Below are 17,924 nucleotides of genomic sequence, written 5' to 3'. Positions count from 1 at the left end.
ATTGCTACCACATAAATTGTAGCCATTTTCTTCTCTTGGGCTGTCTGCCCTGTTCAACAATTCCATTATACCTCCCCAGTCAGCTGCCTCAGCCTTTTTCCGTCCCCTTCCTCTCCCTCCACAACCTGTGGGTTCATGTCCTACCCACAGCCCAGAGAAACTAGAAATTATCAGACAGAAATCCTTTCAGCTGCCTATGGCTATGATAAATGAGTCCGCTTCCATCTAAGAACAGAATTCAATGCTCCTTGCCTTTCTTAAGGCTGCTCTGTGGATGCACTCCATCCAGCCTTTCTGTGCCATAAGCCATTCCTCCTGCTCCTTGACCCTTATCAGGCCACCTTCTCCCTCCTTCACTGCACTGTCCTTCTTTCGTTCACTCACTGGCTCCCTTTACCCTTACCCTACCCCCATTCCTCAGCCTACTCCAACATTCAAACGTGGCTTTGCTTTGGCCACCCCAGAAATTACACTTGTCAAGGTCACAACGAGCTTGGCTGGGTCCTAATTTCAGTAGCTATCTCAGCTGCCTTTGCCTGAAAGGTTTTCTTTGTTTTGCTTTTCTGATGTTACTCACCCTCATGCTTTTAGCCTTCTTTGGGTTCATTTTGGTTGCTCCAATCAATCCATCCTTCTCTGTCTGCACTTAAATGGCAATGCTGTCTTAGGTCCCTTGTTCTTCTTGCTCTCCATCAAACGTCCCTGGGAAGCCTTGTCCACACTGTCCTGGCTCCAATAACTGTTTGTATGCTGAGGATGCTGAGGCTTCCACCTCTCTACCACAAAGCTAGGTCGTGCTATTTCTTGGTTCACCCATGCGTAGATGGTCTGTGGTCCCTCAGCTCACGGTCTCTGAGATGGATTCCATACTTCCTCCTAAAACCCAGCTTCTTCATCAAGGCTCCAAAGATGGGCTTACATCAGAAACCTCTGTGGCATCTTCTACATCATCTCACAGGCTCTGAACGCTGCTAACATGACAGCGCTACACTGAGAAAGTTTCCCAAACTTGGCACATACTTGTCCGTTTCTCTCTCTTCCCCATTCTTGCCACCTGAGCTAGCCTACCATTATTTCTGACTCATGCAAGAAAATTTCCCGTCCCTTTACTTTCCCCAACACGGTAACAGCTTCTGGTTCGGCCATTACCTCCACTGAAACCAACATAACAATTAACAAATTTCAAATAAGTCTAGTCAGACAATGGTTTCACTTCCCTTTCTGACATAATCCACAACCCCAAAAATAACTTTTAAGAACATTAAGAACTGGTTCAACTTCTCTCTTAACTTTCATTCTCTTCCCTCTCATTGCCTCTACCATGTAGAATCCAGACTGTTCCCCAAGCCCAGTGTCTTCAACACCTCCTCTCAGGAGGGGTTGGAAGGATGCCAGTTCCTTGCCTGGATTCTGTCACCTTCCCAAGTTCCTCCCACGGCCCTTCTCCAGGACACTTGTCTCCTAGCCTCCTCTCGTGAACCAGATCAAAATCTCTGGGTATACACAGTCTTTATTTTCTCTCTTGTAAACTTTACCCCATGATGGTTTAGCTTTCCATTGTAGTTAACCATACCCACAGAGGGATAAAACCTACTTGTCACATCCGAACTCTTTCACAGGCTTCGGACAGTGGGGGAATGTTTAACATTTGCCTGTGGAATTCTAAATTATGGGTCGCTGTCTTTCTCCAACTAAGGTAACTCATTTCGTGGTGCACTTGTGCACTGTGTGCATGGTGTCATCACTTGTGTTTCAGGGTTAGGAGCTGTCTACAAGCATCGTTAGAAATGCATCAGAGGAAATGCTGCTTTGCATCTTCCTGCGCCTAGGGCATGTCTAATAACGCATTGTGATTCTAGCTGAGAAAAGAAAATCTTTTGTCATGTATTTCAATAATGAAACAAACTACTTATCATCTCTAATTTCTGCTGTTTTGTAAGACGTTCCATATCTTTGAATATAACTAAAACTTTTCTATTGCACCTCCATGATGGAATGGGGTGTGTGTGTGTGTGTGACTATGTGTGTGACTATGTGTGTGACTATGTGTGTGACTATGTGTGTGACTATGTGTGTGACTATGTGTGTGTATGCATGCTTTGCTGGCAAGTAAAACCATTCCTCCATCAACTATGAGGGCATGGCTTCCATTCAAACATGTTTGCCCATGCATCTTATTAAGGAAATGAAAATAGAAGTGTAATTCTCTCATTGAGGAAGTGAGAAGTTTGCAGACTATGTGAGGTACATGCTTGTTTAAAGAAAACAACTTGTATATGAAAGTTGGGGAAAGCGGGATAACATTCTTTTCTAACATGTTTGAAATCCAAAGATAAGTATATACCATTTTATTTCCAGGGAACACTGCCTATTTTTAAAAGTAAGGCCATTAAAGCATCTAAAAGAGTTTCAAATGCCATGTCTCATACACATCTCCTTGATTCCCAAGCTGCCGTGTGGGTAAAAAAAAAAAAATCACACTTATTGGAGAAACACAGTAATGACAGCTCAGAGGCTAAGGCTGAAACTTCAAAGTAATTGAACCATTTAACCACTATTTACTTGCCCAGAATTTCTCCTTAGAAATGACCCTTTGCTAAAAGCCTATGTTCTTGTCCCATGCTGAATTCATAGCCTTTCGGATATGCTCTGTGTTCACTAAGGCTTGCTCCAAAGCTGACGCTAACTATGGTACCTTCTTGACGCCTGGATAGCATGCCTTTCATCCGAATTCTGTGTGACTGTCAGGCAGAAGCTCTCACACTTGAGCTTGCATTCAAATCACTTAGAATGTCATGGGTTATGAGGGCTCCACACCCACATTGTCTAGTTCAGAAGGCATCTGATGGGGCCCAGGATTTTAATTTCAAGGGTACCTCGAGCAAAGATGATAAATAAGATTAATCAAAGGCCAAGTTTTTGTTTGAAATTCCCCTGTCCCAAAGGTAGATATTTCCCACAAATCATATTTTCTGTCCCCTAATTATATCAACTGTAGCTTCCTTTTGAAGACCTGGCATCACATTCATCAATTATGTCTCTAGGGCAGTAATGTCCGGTAGAAATACCATTTGAGCTACCAGGGTAAAATTCATTCATTCATTCACCCACTTACTTACTTATTTACTTATTTATTTGAATTTCTTATTGTTTTGAGAAGAGTAAGAAATGATCTCTTGTAGCCCAGGCTGTCCTCAAATGACTGCAGAAGAACCAATAGTATAGGATAGTAAAATGTGCTCAAGATGTCTGTCATCAATGAAAAGTTACATTTGATCCTTTGTTAAGCAGCAAGTGAAAACTGCAAAACTTCGCACTGCATACCGATTTATATGCATTGTTTCTTTGTACCTATTCCCCCTTTTACTTAGTTTGCAATCACATTTTTTAAAAATTTTTTTCCAGCCTAATTTTATTATCATTCACAGGTATTCAGAGTATCAGAATGTATAAGATCTGGACAGGGGCAAAACATACAACCCTGTTCCCCACACCTGCTCCATTCCCCACCACCTGCCCCTGTTCCCCATCACCTGTCCTGTTCCCCACCACCTGTCCTGTTCCCCACCACCTGCCCCTGTTCCCCATCACCTGTCCTGTTCCCCACCACCTGCCCCTGTTCCCCATCACATTTTTAACCTTTAGCCTGAACTTTTTCTTACCACACTTTCTTCCTTTCCTCCCAACAAGAGCACTGACCATTAGTGGTCTCGGTAATTCATTGGAAACCATTTTCTAAAAAGCCCTGCGAAGGGCACACACCGGTGTCCACCCGCTTAGCTCTCTCTGGAGAACCACTATTCAGATATTTTATTCACTTGTCTGCTTTTCTGACAAACTGTAAACAAGCCTGGGAGAAGCTCACAAGGATTGTATGGCTGTATGCCCACTCGGTCTGCAAACAAATCTCAATCCACATAAGTAGAAGAAATTTCCTTATTTATGCTTTAAATTGTTTTTTAAAAAAGACAATAAATTAAAGGACATGAGCTTGAGAACCTAACCAGCGTTACTCAGAATACAGCTCCAGTGATAGCAATGGTCAGAGTGATAGAAAGCAATAACTATTCAACTTCACTGTGCAACAGGGTCAGTCTTGGTGCTTTCCAGATGAAAATTTGTCTCTTCAACACCTCTATAGAGTAATTCTCTTATGTTTTTTTGATTCCCCTCTACATCTAAGGACATTCGGTTCCCACAGCCAGGATTGAAATGGGAGTTGTCTAGCTCCAGGATCTTAATTCTCTGTTTTACCTGTCTCTGAGTTTTGGGTAAATAGGGTAGGACTGTGAGAACCCGGCCTAGGATAGCTGTAATTTGAAAGGCATTCACAGTTCTAATGAAGTGGGACACTCATGTTTCAGTGTGGAAAATTTGACTAAGCAGATGGCCAGGCAGGCAAGCTAGAGACAGCTAATACTGAACCAGATCGTCACCCTGTGCCCAAAACTAACTGGTTAGCCTGTCTTTAGAATAAGAGCGGCTACCTTTCTCTTTTGTGTCTTGGCCATTTCTTCTTCTCTAGGCTTCGCCCTTTGCAATCGACTTAACTGGAACACCAAACAATAAATCTTATGTGCTAAGGGGCCAGAAAAATCTCTGGAGTTCTTGGACTGAAATCTGTGTGGGAGTTTGGCAATATTGAATTTTCAAATAAAATGATTAACAGTCACCTTCAGGGCAGCCTCTGAGAAAATGATCCTTCCTGAATCATGCCACCTTAATCTAAGGAGCTTTTTGTTTTTAAGTTTAATCAAAAGGGTTTGGAAGTAACATAGGGATTAGTGATTGAAAGCAGGTGGAGAGAGGCATCTAGTCCAATGTTCCTGTTGGCAACTGGAATGCCATCCCTCTTCTCTGGCTATGCCGAAAAACGCCCCCGGGACATGTCACCAGGAAGGGCTAAGGCATTTCATTCCATTTTAATTGTGCACATCTCTAATTGCTGGTTTTATTATCAACATTTTTCCAAGATTCTAATAATTGAAAATAGACCCACCTGATCAGAAAACTATTTTCTTTTCCAGGACACAATAAGTCCCATCAGATTTGGTGAAGCAGAGAATTAAAATCAGAGGGAAGGACATAATCCAATCCAATTCAATTGCAAACCGAAGTTCACAGCCCTACTATTCACTGAAACAATGATTTAGATGATCTGAGAAATAAATATAGGATGTTTATGGCTTCACACAATAGAAATTAGCCTCACTTATGTGGCAGGAAGATCATTTACAACTAATTTCTGAAAGATACCAAGTGTCGATATTGAACTTTCAAATCAAGGCTAGAGATTGGAATAATCAAAAGAGGACAATTAAACAGTATAAAGTTGTTCTCAGAATTTTCAAAGAAGCCGTACTACTTTTTTTTTTTTTGAGTCAGAATTTCTCTGTAGCTTTGGAGCCTGTTCTGGAAATAGCTTTGTAGACCAGGCTGGCCTCGAACTCACAGAGATCCGCCTGCTTCTGCCTCCTGAGTGCTGAAATTAAAGGTGTGCGCCATAACCACCCAGAAACTACTTTATAGAGTGCAGATAAAGATGACCTGGCCAGTCTAACTTTCTAAAAAATATCTGCATTGATAAGCAATAAAAATAAGGCATTGCTTCCCGAGGCATCTCCATGTCTTCCTGGCTGTCTTCTATGACTCCTACGCTCATCACCAGAGCTATGCTACTGCCCTGTCGACCATCTGTGCCTTCTGAGGACCAAATGTCACTCTTGGGAAGAAGTTCTGTGAAGATCTTTCTTTAAGGGGCCATTTCTCTGCCTCACAGGTGAATTTTATAGCTAGAACTCCCCTTCCCATTCAGCTGTTCTCCCACTCACCGCCCCCCCCCTTGTCTCCCATTCACCCCAGAAGCTTAAATAGCCAAGTTGTTTACTTCTACTGCAATCTCATCATCCTGGGTGTTGTCAAACCTTGAGAGAAATGAGCAGTGGCTCTTCTTTTCAAGACGATTGCTTTCTGAGATGGAACAAGCAGAGATTGTTCTGTCCTCCACATCTCGATTTCTCATTAGCTGTGAGACTTTGGGAAAGTCACTTGATATTTTTGTGCTTTCGTGTCTCACCTGAAAAGCAAGAAAAAAATAGTTCAGTGGAAGAGAAAATAAGATAATCCATAAATATCTCCTAGGAAGTATTTAAAAGTCAAGGAGCAGTGTCACTTGCCAGTAATTCCAGCACCTGGGAATCTGAGGCCCAAAGGTCTGGGGTTTGAGGCCAAGCTGCACTATGCAAGTGTGACCTTGTCTGGGAAAGAGGGAAAAGTAAAAGAAAGGAAAGAAAAGACGATTGGAGCAATGTTTGCTGAACTGAGAAGTTTCCACAGGTTCTGGACATTAGTGGAGCTAATATAAGAGAAATGTGAACCATTTTAGCTGGCATTTTTAATGTCTCAGAACAAAGGAATGAGCATAAGACCATAGCTAATATTTATGGTGAAGAAAAACACATCCTCATGACACTCTACACATCTTCTATCTCCCAGAAAAGCTACAAAAGCTAGAGATTCGTATCCCAACCCTTCTTCCAGCTGGGATGAGCACTTCATGGTGTACTACAGCTAGATACATCTGCCACAGATCCCATCAGGACTGGTAGAATGGGAGGTTATGTGTATAGTTCTAGCAACAGAATCCAGAGAACCATTCTGGTGAAATCAATGGGTCACCTGCTCTTTCTGTGGCCAAGGTAGGTCTTCACTGCTCCCTACCTGTACTTTTTGATCCTTGCTTCAATTGGCTTATCTCCAGCTTTGTTTTGCTACTGCAGATATTGTCCAGATACAATTTCCTCCAGTAAGTTAAATTATCCAAGGCTAGTTTTGTTGATACCAAATTGGTTCCTGCTGTGCCCTTCACAACACAGTATCTCAGTTACCTTGTATGTAGTTCTATGGGATCCCAAGATAACTGCCTGTCTAATATCTACTTCAGCTCTCAGGCTGAAATTACACCATCTCCTTTAGGATTTTATTTCCTATAAGGGATACTCTATTCTCGTCATTAACTCAAGCCCATGTACTAACTGCTGAAACCAATGTAAAAGTTAAGTCAGCATTTTGGCTGGCATGTTTAGTGTCTGAGAACAATGGAGGAAAGAAATTCTATCTTGTCATCATACAATGCCAAAACGTGTAAGGTGACGGGACTTTTCAAGAGCAGAAAGCCCTCATCTGCGGAGATATGTCTTCTCTAAGTCATCCACAAGTGTCTGTAGAGAGTCATATTGCGACAGCAGTAAAATTTACATCATTAGTGTCTTTACTCTCTCTGTCTCTCTCATAGAGAGAGGGGGGGAGAGAAGAAGGGAAGGGGAGGGAGGGAGGGAGGGAGAGAAGGAGAGGAGAGGAGAGGAGAGGAGAGGAGAGGAGAGGAGAGGAGAATAGAGGTATAAAATCTAGACAGAAAAGTTCCTGTGATATTTTTCTTAAAAAACTAGTAACATACTAATATATGCTTGACAACTGACTGAGAAATGGAGATTGGAAAAGGTGGAACTAAAACCCTGATTTGTAGCATTTCCTGATCTGCTTTGCATTGTGTAAACACACCTACCATGTTCAGTTTGAAGCCACCGAAACTGTGTTAATAAGACCATGAAATCTTTGGGTATTTCATGATTTCTTCTTGTATTTCAGTATCTGACTGCATGCCCAGCAGTAACTCACCAGCTTCTTGTGTGTGCCACTGGACACACTGGTCTTTTTGACTTCTCAGATGGTTCCCACTCCACTCCTACTTTATCCAAGGTCTTCCACTAGACCGACCATGTCAGGTTGTCTGTGCTTTCCCTCAGAACACTTAGTCAGGTTATATATCATTGTGTGGTGTGTGGCATAGCAAATGAGCATTAGCTACGGAGCAATGTGTGATCAGATAAGCTCCCCCCCCCCATTGCTCCTATGCAGTCTTTTGTAAGGGAAATTTGGGGGATTATCAGAAAACTTCACTGTCTGAGTAAATCTTCCTGGTCCATATAACCACAAATACCATAGGAATCCTTCCATGTTCTGCTTGCTTTCTTAAAACCTTGTATTATCAAAGCTAGAAAAAAAAAACTGTTCCAATTGCTTTTTATCTGATCACAAGATATTCTCTGCATGTACCTCGTGGTACCTTGGGGAAGTTGGGGGGGGACGATGGGAAGATGTGCTGTCCAACAATAGAGTCTTGACTTGCCTCAGCCATCTCTCCAGAGAGTTACAGCTTTCACACTTGTTCCTTCTCGTCTTTATAAAATTTCTCTTGAACGTTTTGATTGAAAAAAAAATTGAATTTAGTTTTGGTTTTATAGATATGCAAAATAAATATTCAAAGAAGTATAGAATAGTAGGGCATATTATTCACGGATCTCATGGGGAAACCGTCTCCTGGTTTTAACAGTCTCTCTTCTTCTTCCCTCCTCGCTCAGTCTCAGCAAGGAATCCAATTTCCAATTCTATCACATTTTCAAAAGGTTGAATTCTTTCCAATACTATACCACATGCATCTCCCATTTGCATTTGGGTAACAAAGTGTTTGTCTAAGATCACTCTCCTTGTCCTAATTCGTTTTCATTGTCTTTCTTTCCACAGTGCACACAGCATTAGTAGAAACTTTACTGCTAGCTTGAGAAAAGCCCATGGTCCACACATCTTCTCCACAGAAGACTTCCGTAGTTTTGAAACAAATGATGCTTGTTAGATCCTATATAAATACACAACACAAAACAGTACATACATAATGATCTGAAGAAAACCAATCTTGCTTCTTTCTGTCCACATCACCTTTCCTACCTCAATATGCAACTGAAATGCTTTAATCTACTAGAAATCTACATTTTAATCAGAAGTTCAGAATAAGGAACAAAAAAATACTAGACAGCTCAGTTCTAGAATGCTATTTCTTTTTCTGAGCAACTAGAAACCTCTTACAGGCCATAGAGGTTTCACTTCATACCTCAGTGGTATCGCATTCCAGGCATATAACCTCTGGATAGTCATTTTCCATATCTGAGGCTCGATATCATTAGAGGAAAAGCATGTGCCTTCTATAGATTATTGAAAAAACATTATGAGGCAAGTTCTGGCATAAAGTAAGTGTTCAACAAATTATCACGTTTCCGCCTGTAAGTGAATACTATAGTTCTGGCCCTCATAATCAGATAAGGGCTTATCTATAGATTCAGTAACAAATTTGTCTCTGGCAAACACAAAAGTAGCTCATTCACCCTATTTTATTCAGCTAAACAAACTAGATATTGAGTTCTTAATATCTGTTAGACACAGCATCATGCCTAGACTGTAAGAAATAACAGATATTCAGTTCTTGCCTTCAAGGGGTTGACTGTACAACACATACCTGGGGTAAGAGCTTACACATCTTAAATATTTTTAAGAGAGAAAATATGAGCACACAGTCAAGTATCAGTTCTTGAAGAGAGAAGAGAAGAGAAGAGAAGAGAAGAGAAGAGAAGAGAAGAGAAGAGAAGAGAAGAGAAGAGAAGAGAAGAGAAGAGAGAGAGGAAAGAGCAGAGAGAGGGGTATCTTTTCTGTCTCTAGATTGCAGAATGAGTGCCCATTTGGTTACTTTTCCTCTCTTAAGCCACAACTTTCTGAGAGTTATTGTGGTGTTCCTCTATCTTATCCCTCTGAGTTAAATGATTCTAATCCTTCAGCATTCTCTCGGAGGTCCTGTCTGCCAGCACTCCGTTTAATCATTTTCACTATTCCCTTCTGGAGTTTTTCCAAGTCCTCCACATCCCAATGTGTTGCTTTGTCATTGAGTTCAGTCCTCTGAGCAATTTATCCCATCATATATACAAAGGAAAAATGAGAGCAACCTCCAAAGAGGAGGATGGTAGGTAGAAGCAAGGACGATTGCCTAAATAAGTGGCTCATGGAGAGCACTGACACCCTCAAAGAGAATTAGCACTTACTGTCACCAGCAGTAGGGAGCAGGCTAAAACCGGAACAGTTTTTAAATAGTGCCAACCATTCTACTCACAATTATCTAAATTGCTTTTAAGTGTATGACTTTTAATGGCAAACTTGAGACTTGCTGCAGTTATATCTGAGCCTATCAGAACAAGACCAACAAAACCTCTGAAGCACAAAAGTTAAGGAGATCAAACCAGATGCAGAATTTAATAAAATGCCTCTGGCCATCAGGTAGACACCTGAGCACTGACTACATTCCCAAGCAGTGACTTTGGCCAGTCTTGTCACATGCAAAAGATCTTTCATTTCTGTTCAATCCATCAGCATAATTAATATTTCTTGGGCTGAAAGTGCAACAAACTCTAAGTGATCTTAAGACATAACGGATAGAGGTTAATCAAATGCATGCCTATCACAGCATGCTACCAACACAGGCAGAAAGAAGAAAATACAAAAACAGAACTCTAGTAAAATATCCCTTCCAGACATAAATGACTTTCAAGGCGTCTTTTCATGCATTCTATCTGCCTTCTGTTGTTGTAGCAGTGAGTTTTTCCAGCACTCTGAGAGACAGCAGCACATCCATGAGTGTGCATGTGCACACACAAATGAGAGAGAAAAAGACTGAGTGTGTTATGTTTCATCCATCACAGTTCCAAATCCTCAAAAAAAAAAACTGTGAAGATTCCTCCTACTTAATGGTCTGCCTGTTGCTTGCACATCTTTGTATTTGAAACCATAATTTAAAAACAAAATTTTTTTTCTCGTTCTGGAAAAACTAAAATATATGCTTAAAGTGAAAGTCTTAGTTGTGTGTAGGGTGAGGTGGGGAGAGGAGGAGGGGACGCAGGGACCAAGCATTGGTCTTCTGGGCTGTTTCCAGGCAGACAGTGTTGGCCAAGTCTAGTGCTGTTTCTGCAGCTACTTCCCTACAAAACCCTGTCTGGCCTAAAATTGGTTGACCTGGCAGGCTTCTGTCAGGAGACAGCTCTGGACGGTAAGCAGGAGAGGTGAAGCAATATTATAGGACACCCTTCCTGTAAAGTTCTCCAAAGACCCCTCAGATCTAGGTATAGAAGTAACTCATGGTTTGGTGTTGAATTGCCCCCACATAACTGTAGATAGACAAGTAATAAAGTCTATCAACTAATTCCTTAAACCCTCAGATACATACATTTAATGTTGTGATTGTGAAATAATCAACACTTGAAGATAGCCAAGAATTTATCATGGAATCAGAACAAGAAAATGTCTCATGGGTGCAGGCAGGAAATGAAGAGTTACGTATTACCGGATTGAGCTGATCTATCACCCCGCCCTTGTCAATTCCCCATGTTCTGCCATGGATGCCTTGTAGCAGCAGAGTGAGAGAAAGGCATCTGCACACAAACACTGTTGCGGGATTATATACGGTGAGAAGCTCTAAAACAAAGGGGCTCAGAGCCAAAGCATGCTAGTTGGTCCTTAACAAATATGCACTATAACTCAGCAGCTATAATTTTTGCAAAAGGAAGCCTCCTCTAACGAACTGGCACTACAGACGGCCTCTGATTTCATTTGTTTGGCAGTAGAGAAAGTCTTATAAATTCTAAAAAACTTGAGAAAGTGAAAGCAGGCCATTGTTAGTGACATGTTACCAGATTGCCATATAGTTAGTGATTATGGCAAGTTGCCAAAACTGATGGCTTAACAAATCGTTACTGGATACAACCCAGCATCTCCTTCTTTACCCAAATGCGTTCTTCATAGACTTAACACCAAATAACTCCTAAAAGCCAATAATTTTTTACTATCCCTCTGAAATCCACTATGGGAAGTCATTTTTTTTTAAATACAGTTTCAACTTGAGAAATAATTCTGTGGGATATTATCATCCCTATATAGGAAGGACTAAAAATAATATGAGAATGCTTCATTAAANAGGAGAGGAGAGGAGAGGAGAGGAGAGGAGAGGAGAGGAGAGGAGAGGAGAAGTATAAAATCTTTACATGGAAAATGACCCAGAATCTTCAGCCCTAAACTAGTAACATACTAATATATGCTTGACAACTGACTGAGAAATGGAGATTGGAAAAGGTGGAACTAAAACCCTGATTTGTAGCATTTCCTGATCTGCTTTGCATTGTGTAAACACACCTACCATGTTCAGTTTGAAGCCACCGAAACTGTGTTAATAAGACCATGAAATCTTTGGGTATTTCATGATTTCTTCTTGTATTTCAGTATCTGACTGCATGCCCAGCAGTAACTCACCAGCTTCTTGTGTGTGCCACTGGACACACTGGTCTTTTTGACTTCTCAGATGGTTCCCACTCCACTCCTACTTTATCCAAGGTCTTCCACTAGACCGACCATGTCAGGTTGTCTGTGCTTTCCCTCAGAACACTTAGTCAGGTTATATATCATTGTGTGGTGTGTGGCATAGCAAATGAGCATTAGCTACGGAGCAATGTGTGATCAGATAAGCTCCCCCCCCCCATTGCTCCTATGCAGTCTTTTGTAAGGGAAATTTGGGGGATTATCAGAAAACTTCACTGTCTGAGTAAATCTTCCTGGTCCATATAACCACAAATACCATAGGAATCCTTCCATGTTCTGCTTGCTTTCTTAAAACCTTGTATTATCAAAGCTAGAAAAAAAAAACTGTTCCAATTGCTTTTTATCTGATCACAAGATATTCTCTGCATGTACCTCGTGGTACCTTGGGGAAGTTGGGGGGGGACGATGGGAAGATGTGCTGTCCAACAATAGAGTCTTGACTTGCCTCAGCCATCTCTCCAGAGAGTTACAGCTTTCACACTTGTTCCTTCTCGTCTTTATAAAATTTCTCTTGAACGTTTTGATTGAAAAAAAAATTGAATTTAGTTTTGGTTTTATAGATATGCAAAATAAATATTCAAAGAAGTATAGAATAGTAGGGCATATTATTCACGGATCTCATGGGGAAACCGTCTCCTGGTTTTAACAGTCTCTCTTCTTCTTCCCTCCTCGCTCAGTCTCAGCAAGGAATCCAATTTCCAATTCTATCACATTTTCAAAAGGTTGAATTCTTTCCAATACTATACCACATGCATCTCCCATTTGCATTTGGGTAACAAAGTGTTTGTCTAAGATCACTCTCCTTGTCCTAATTCGTTTTCATTGTCTTTCTTTCCACAGTGCACACAGCATTAGTAGAAACTTTACTGCTAGCTTGAGAAAAGCCCATGGTCCACACATCTTCTCCACAGAAGACTTCCGTAGTTTTGAAACAAATGATGCTTGTTAGATCCTATATAAATACACAACACAAAACAGTACATACATAATGATCTGAAGAAAACCAATCTTGCTTCTTTCTGTCCACATCACCTTTCCTACCTCAATATGCAACTGAAATGCTTTAATCTACTAGAAATCTACATTTTAATCAGAAGTTCAGAATAAGGAACAAAAAAATACTAGACAGCTCAGTTCTAGAATGCTATTTCTTTTTCTGAGCAACTAGAAACCTCTTACAGGCCATAGAGGTTTCACTTCATACCTCAGTGGTATCGCATTCCAGGCATATAACCTCTGGATAGTCATTTTCCATATCTGAGGCTCGATATCATTAGAGGAAAAGCATGTGCCTTCTATAGATTATTGAAAAAACATTATGAGGCAAGTTCTGGCATAAAGTAAGTGTTCAACAAATTATCACGTTTCCGCCTGTAAGTGAATACTATAGTTCTGGCCCTCATAATCAGATAAGGGCTTATCTATAGATTCAGTAACAAATTTGTCTCTGGCAAACACAAAAGTAGCTCATTCACCCTATTTTATTCAGCTAAACAAACTAGATATTGAGTTCTTAATATCTGTTAGACACAGCATCATGCCTAGACTGTAAGAAATAACAGATATTCAGTTCTTGCCTTCAAGGGGTTGACTGTACAACACATACCTGGGGTAAGAGCTTACACATCTTAAATATTTTTAAGAGAGAAAATATGAGCACACAGTCAAGTATCAGTTCTTGAAGAGAGAAGAGAAGAGAAGAGAAGAGAAGAGAAGAGAAGAGAAGAGAAGAGAAGAGAAGAGAAGAGAAGAGAAGAGAAGAGAGAGAGGAAAGAGCAGAGAGAGGGGTATCTTTTCTGTCTCTAGATTGCAGAATGAGTGCCCATTTGGTTACTTTTCCTCTCTTAAGCCACAACTTTCTGAGAGTTATTGTGGTGTTCCTCTATCTTATCCCTCTGAGTTAAATGATTCTAATCCTTCAGCATTCTCTCGGAGGTCCTGTCTGCCAGCACTCCGTTTAATCATTTTCACTATTCCCTTCTGGAGTTTTTCCAAGTCCTCCACATCCCAATGTGTTGCTTTGTCATTGAGTTCAGTCCTCTGAGCAATTTATCCCATCATATATACAAAGGAAAAATGAGAGCAACCTCCAAAGAGGAGGATGGTAGGTAGAAGCAAGGACGATTGCCTAAATAAGTGGCTCATGGAGAGCACTGACACCCTCAAAGAGAATTAGCACTTACTGTCACCAGCAGTAGGGAGCAGGCTAAAACCGGAACAGTTTTTAAATAGTGCCAACCATTCTACTCACAATTATCTAAATTGCTTTTAAGTGTATGACTTTTAATGGCAAACTTGAGACTTGCTGCAGTTATATCTGAGCCTATCAGAACAAGACCAACAAAACCTCTGAAGCACAAAAGTTAAGGAGATCAAACCAGATGCAGAATTTAATAAAATGCCTCTGGCCATCAGGTAGACACCTGAGCACTGACTACATTCCCAAGCAGTGACTTTGGCCAGTCTTGTCACATGCAAAAGATCTTTCATTTCTGTTCAATCCATCAGCATAATTAATATTTCTTGGGCTGAAAGTGCAACAAACTCTAAGTGATCTTAAGACATAACGGATAGAGGTTAATCAAATGCATGCCTATCACAGCATGCTACCAACACAGGCAGAAAGAAGAAAATACAAAAACAGAACTCTAGTAAAATATCCCTTCCAGACATAAATGACTTTCAAGGCGTCTTTTCATGCATTCTATCTGCCTTCTGTTGTTGTAGCAGTGAGTTTTTCCAGCACTCTGAGAGACAGCAGCACATCCATGAGTGTGCATGTGCACACACAAATGAGAGAGAAAAAGACTGAGTGTGTTATGTTTCATCCATCACAGTTCCAAATCCTCAAAAAAAAAAACTGTGAAGATTCCTCCTACTTAATGGTCTGCCTGTTGCTTGCACATCTTTGTATTTGAAACCATAATTTAAAAACAAAATTTTTTTTCTCGTTCTGGAAAAACTAAAATATATGCTTAAAGTGAAAGTCTTAGTTGTGTGTAGGGTGAGGTGGGGAGAGGAGGAGGGGACGCAGGGACCAAGCATTGGTCTTCTGGGCTGTTTCCAGGCAGACAGTGTTGGCCAAGTCTAGTGCTGTTTCTGCAGCTACTTCCCTACAAAACCCTGTCTGGCCTAAAATTGGTTGACCTGGCAGGCTTCTGTCAGGAGACAGCTCTGGACGGTAAGCAGGAGAGGTGAAGCAATATTATAGGACACCCTTCCTGTAAAGTTCTCCAAAGACCCCTCAGATCTAGGTATAGAAGTAACTCATGGTTTGGTGTTGAATTGCCCCCACATAACTGTAGATAGACAAGTAATAAAGTCTATCAACTAATTCCTTAAACCCTCAGATACATACATTTAATGTTGTGATTGTGAAATAATCAACACTTGAAGATAGCCAAGAATTTATCATGGAATCAGAACAAGAAAATGTCTCATGGGTGCAGGCAGGAAATGAAGAGTTACGTATTACCGGATTGAGCTGATCTATCACCCCGCCCTTGTCAATTCCCCATGTTCTGCCATGGATGCCTTGTAGCAGCAGAGTGAGAGAAAGGCATCTGCACACAAACACTGTTGCGGGATTATATACGGTGAGAAGCTCTAAAACAAAGGGGCTCAGAGCCAAAGCATGCTAGTTGGTCCTTAACAAATATGCACTATAACTCAGCAGCTATAATTTTTGCAAAAGGAAGCCTCCTCTAACGAACTGGCACTACAGACGGCCTCTGATTTCATTTGTTTGGCAGTAGAGAAAGTCTTATAAATTCTAAAAAACTTGAGAAAGTGAAAGCAGGCCATTGTTAGTGACATGTTACCAGATTGCCATATAGTTAGTGATTATGGCAAGTTGCCAAAACTGATGGCTTAACAAATCGTTACTGGATACAACCCAGCATCTCCTTCTTTACCCAAATGCGTTCTTCATAGACTTAACACCAAATAACTCCTAAAAGCCAATAATTTTTTACTATCCCTCTGAAATCCACTATGGGAAGTCATTTTTTTTTAAATACAGTTTCAACTTGAGAAATAATTCTGTGGGATATTATCATCCCTATATAGGAAGGACTAAAAATAATATGAGAATGCTTCATTAAACACACACACACACACACACACACGCTCATCCATCTAGAAAAAGCAGGAATCATCTGCTACATAGCTTTGTGAAACTTGAAAAACTAAAAGAAAATTCCTGTTGACTTTCAAAAGCCAACCATTTGGGTCATTCCTTTTAAAAAAAAAAAGAGAGAGAGAGAGAGAGAAATAGATAACCAGCAGATTAAAGGAGCTCCATTTATAAAAAATCAAATGAACCTCTAACAAAGCTTGTTTAGGGACATGAATAAATCATCCATCCATGAATTATTCATTGTTATCAAGAAACAAACTGGGGATTCCAGGAACCAGGCAGAATCTGGTGAGTGAACAAGTTCATCTCACACCCTCCACAGAAAGGGAGAGGACCTCCGCCATGGGTACTGTCATGCCAATCCTCTGTTCATGAGACATTTTGTCACCTTTACACCCAAGGACAAAGCAAATAAAGTCTAATCCACAATGGGCTCAGTAAGTAGACAATAATCAGGGTTTTCCCCAAATGTCTTTCTCGCTCTCTCCCTCCCCCCCCCTCTCGCTCTCGTTCTTTTCTTGCTCCATCTCTCTGTCTCACTTTAATATACATAGGAAATATGAGATGTGTGTTATAGATCATGGGGTTGACTCTGACTTGACTCTGAAGGGGTTGACCAGAAAACTCCTTTATAACAAGCTGTTGGCTCAGTCAGACCTCATTAACAGATGGGGTGGGCTTATTCTTTGGAAAGAAAAGGAGAGGGTGGAGGGGAGGCTCCCGGATTTAATGCACTAACCAATGCATGTGTGTGTGTTCCAGGTCCAAACTGCTTTGCCGGAACTACAATAATTCCAGCTGGCATTGAAGTGAAAGTGGACGACTGTAACATCTGTCATTGTCACAACGGAGACTGGTGGAAACCCGCTCAGTGTTCGAAGCGTGAATGCCAAGGCAAGCAGCCTCTGTAGGGCAAATTCCCGAACAGTTACCAGTTCTAGGAAGGGATGCTATGGTTTCTACACGGCACATGTTTAACACTCAACAAAATGAGCAAACAAACTCCTGCCAGCTACAACAGGGTCACCAGCAAAACCTTCTGGAGTTGACAAAGGTGATTATTTTACGAAGAGGAAGTTTCTCTCTCTTTCTCTTGCTATATAAAATATACATAGCATATAGCTATCTACACCACTTTTGTAATTACCAATGCTTGATGGTGACTTGACAACCAAGATTTTCTGTGACAAGAAAGAAAACCACCTTGGACAGGCTCCCTCCCAGGTGATGCCTGTGACCTGCCAGTTCATGTCCCTTGACTTACTCCATTTTTACTCTGCTGTGCTTACTACACTTTTCTCTTGTGTATTTTCTACCTTTGGAATCTAAGGGGTCAGGAGTGACTGTGCAGTAAAGTTTTGTGTTACATCGGAAGTGTTTGATAAAGAAACTTTTCGGGGGAGGTATCCTTTCAGAGCTGGACAATGTAAGAGTGTCCAAGCCATGGTTCTCTTGGAGGCAATTATCATGTCTGTAGGCTAAGAAACAAAGTAGCAAACTGGGTCCTCTGCAGACTGAGGTGAAGAACGACTATTCTGTC

At 40.9% G+C, this 17,924-nt stretch overlaps 1 protein-coding gene across 1 annotated transcript in view; it reads left to right on the top strand.

The window, feature by feature from the left end:
- Vwc2l (von Willebrand factor C domain containing 2 like) overlaps positions 1-17,295 on the top strand; it is a 152,668-nt gene extending 135,373 nt beyond the window's left edge. The window contains exon 3 of the mRNA XM_050154270.1: positions 17,147-17,295. Coding sequence (XP_050010227.1) covers positions 17,147-17,295 — 149 coding nt within the window. The remainder of the gene's footprint in view (positions 1-17,146) is intronic.
- The last annotated feature ends 629 nt before the right edge of the window (positions 17,296-17,924 follow it).

Source organism: Alexandromys fortis, unplaced genomic scaffold (genome assembly GCF_014885135.2).
Source record: "Alexandromys fortis isolate MF-2015 unplaced genomic scaffold, M_Fortis_MF-2015_v1.1 scaffold_40, whole genome shotgun sequence".
In the NCBI taxonomy this organism is placed as follows: domain Eukaryota; kingdom Metazoa; phylum Chordata; class Mammalia; order Rodentia; family Cricetidae; genus Alexandromys; species Alexandromys fortis.
Note: the sequence above shows the minus strand (reverse complement) of the source record. Positions and strands in the feature narration are given on the sequence as shown.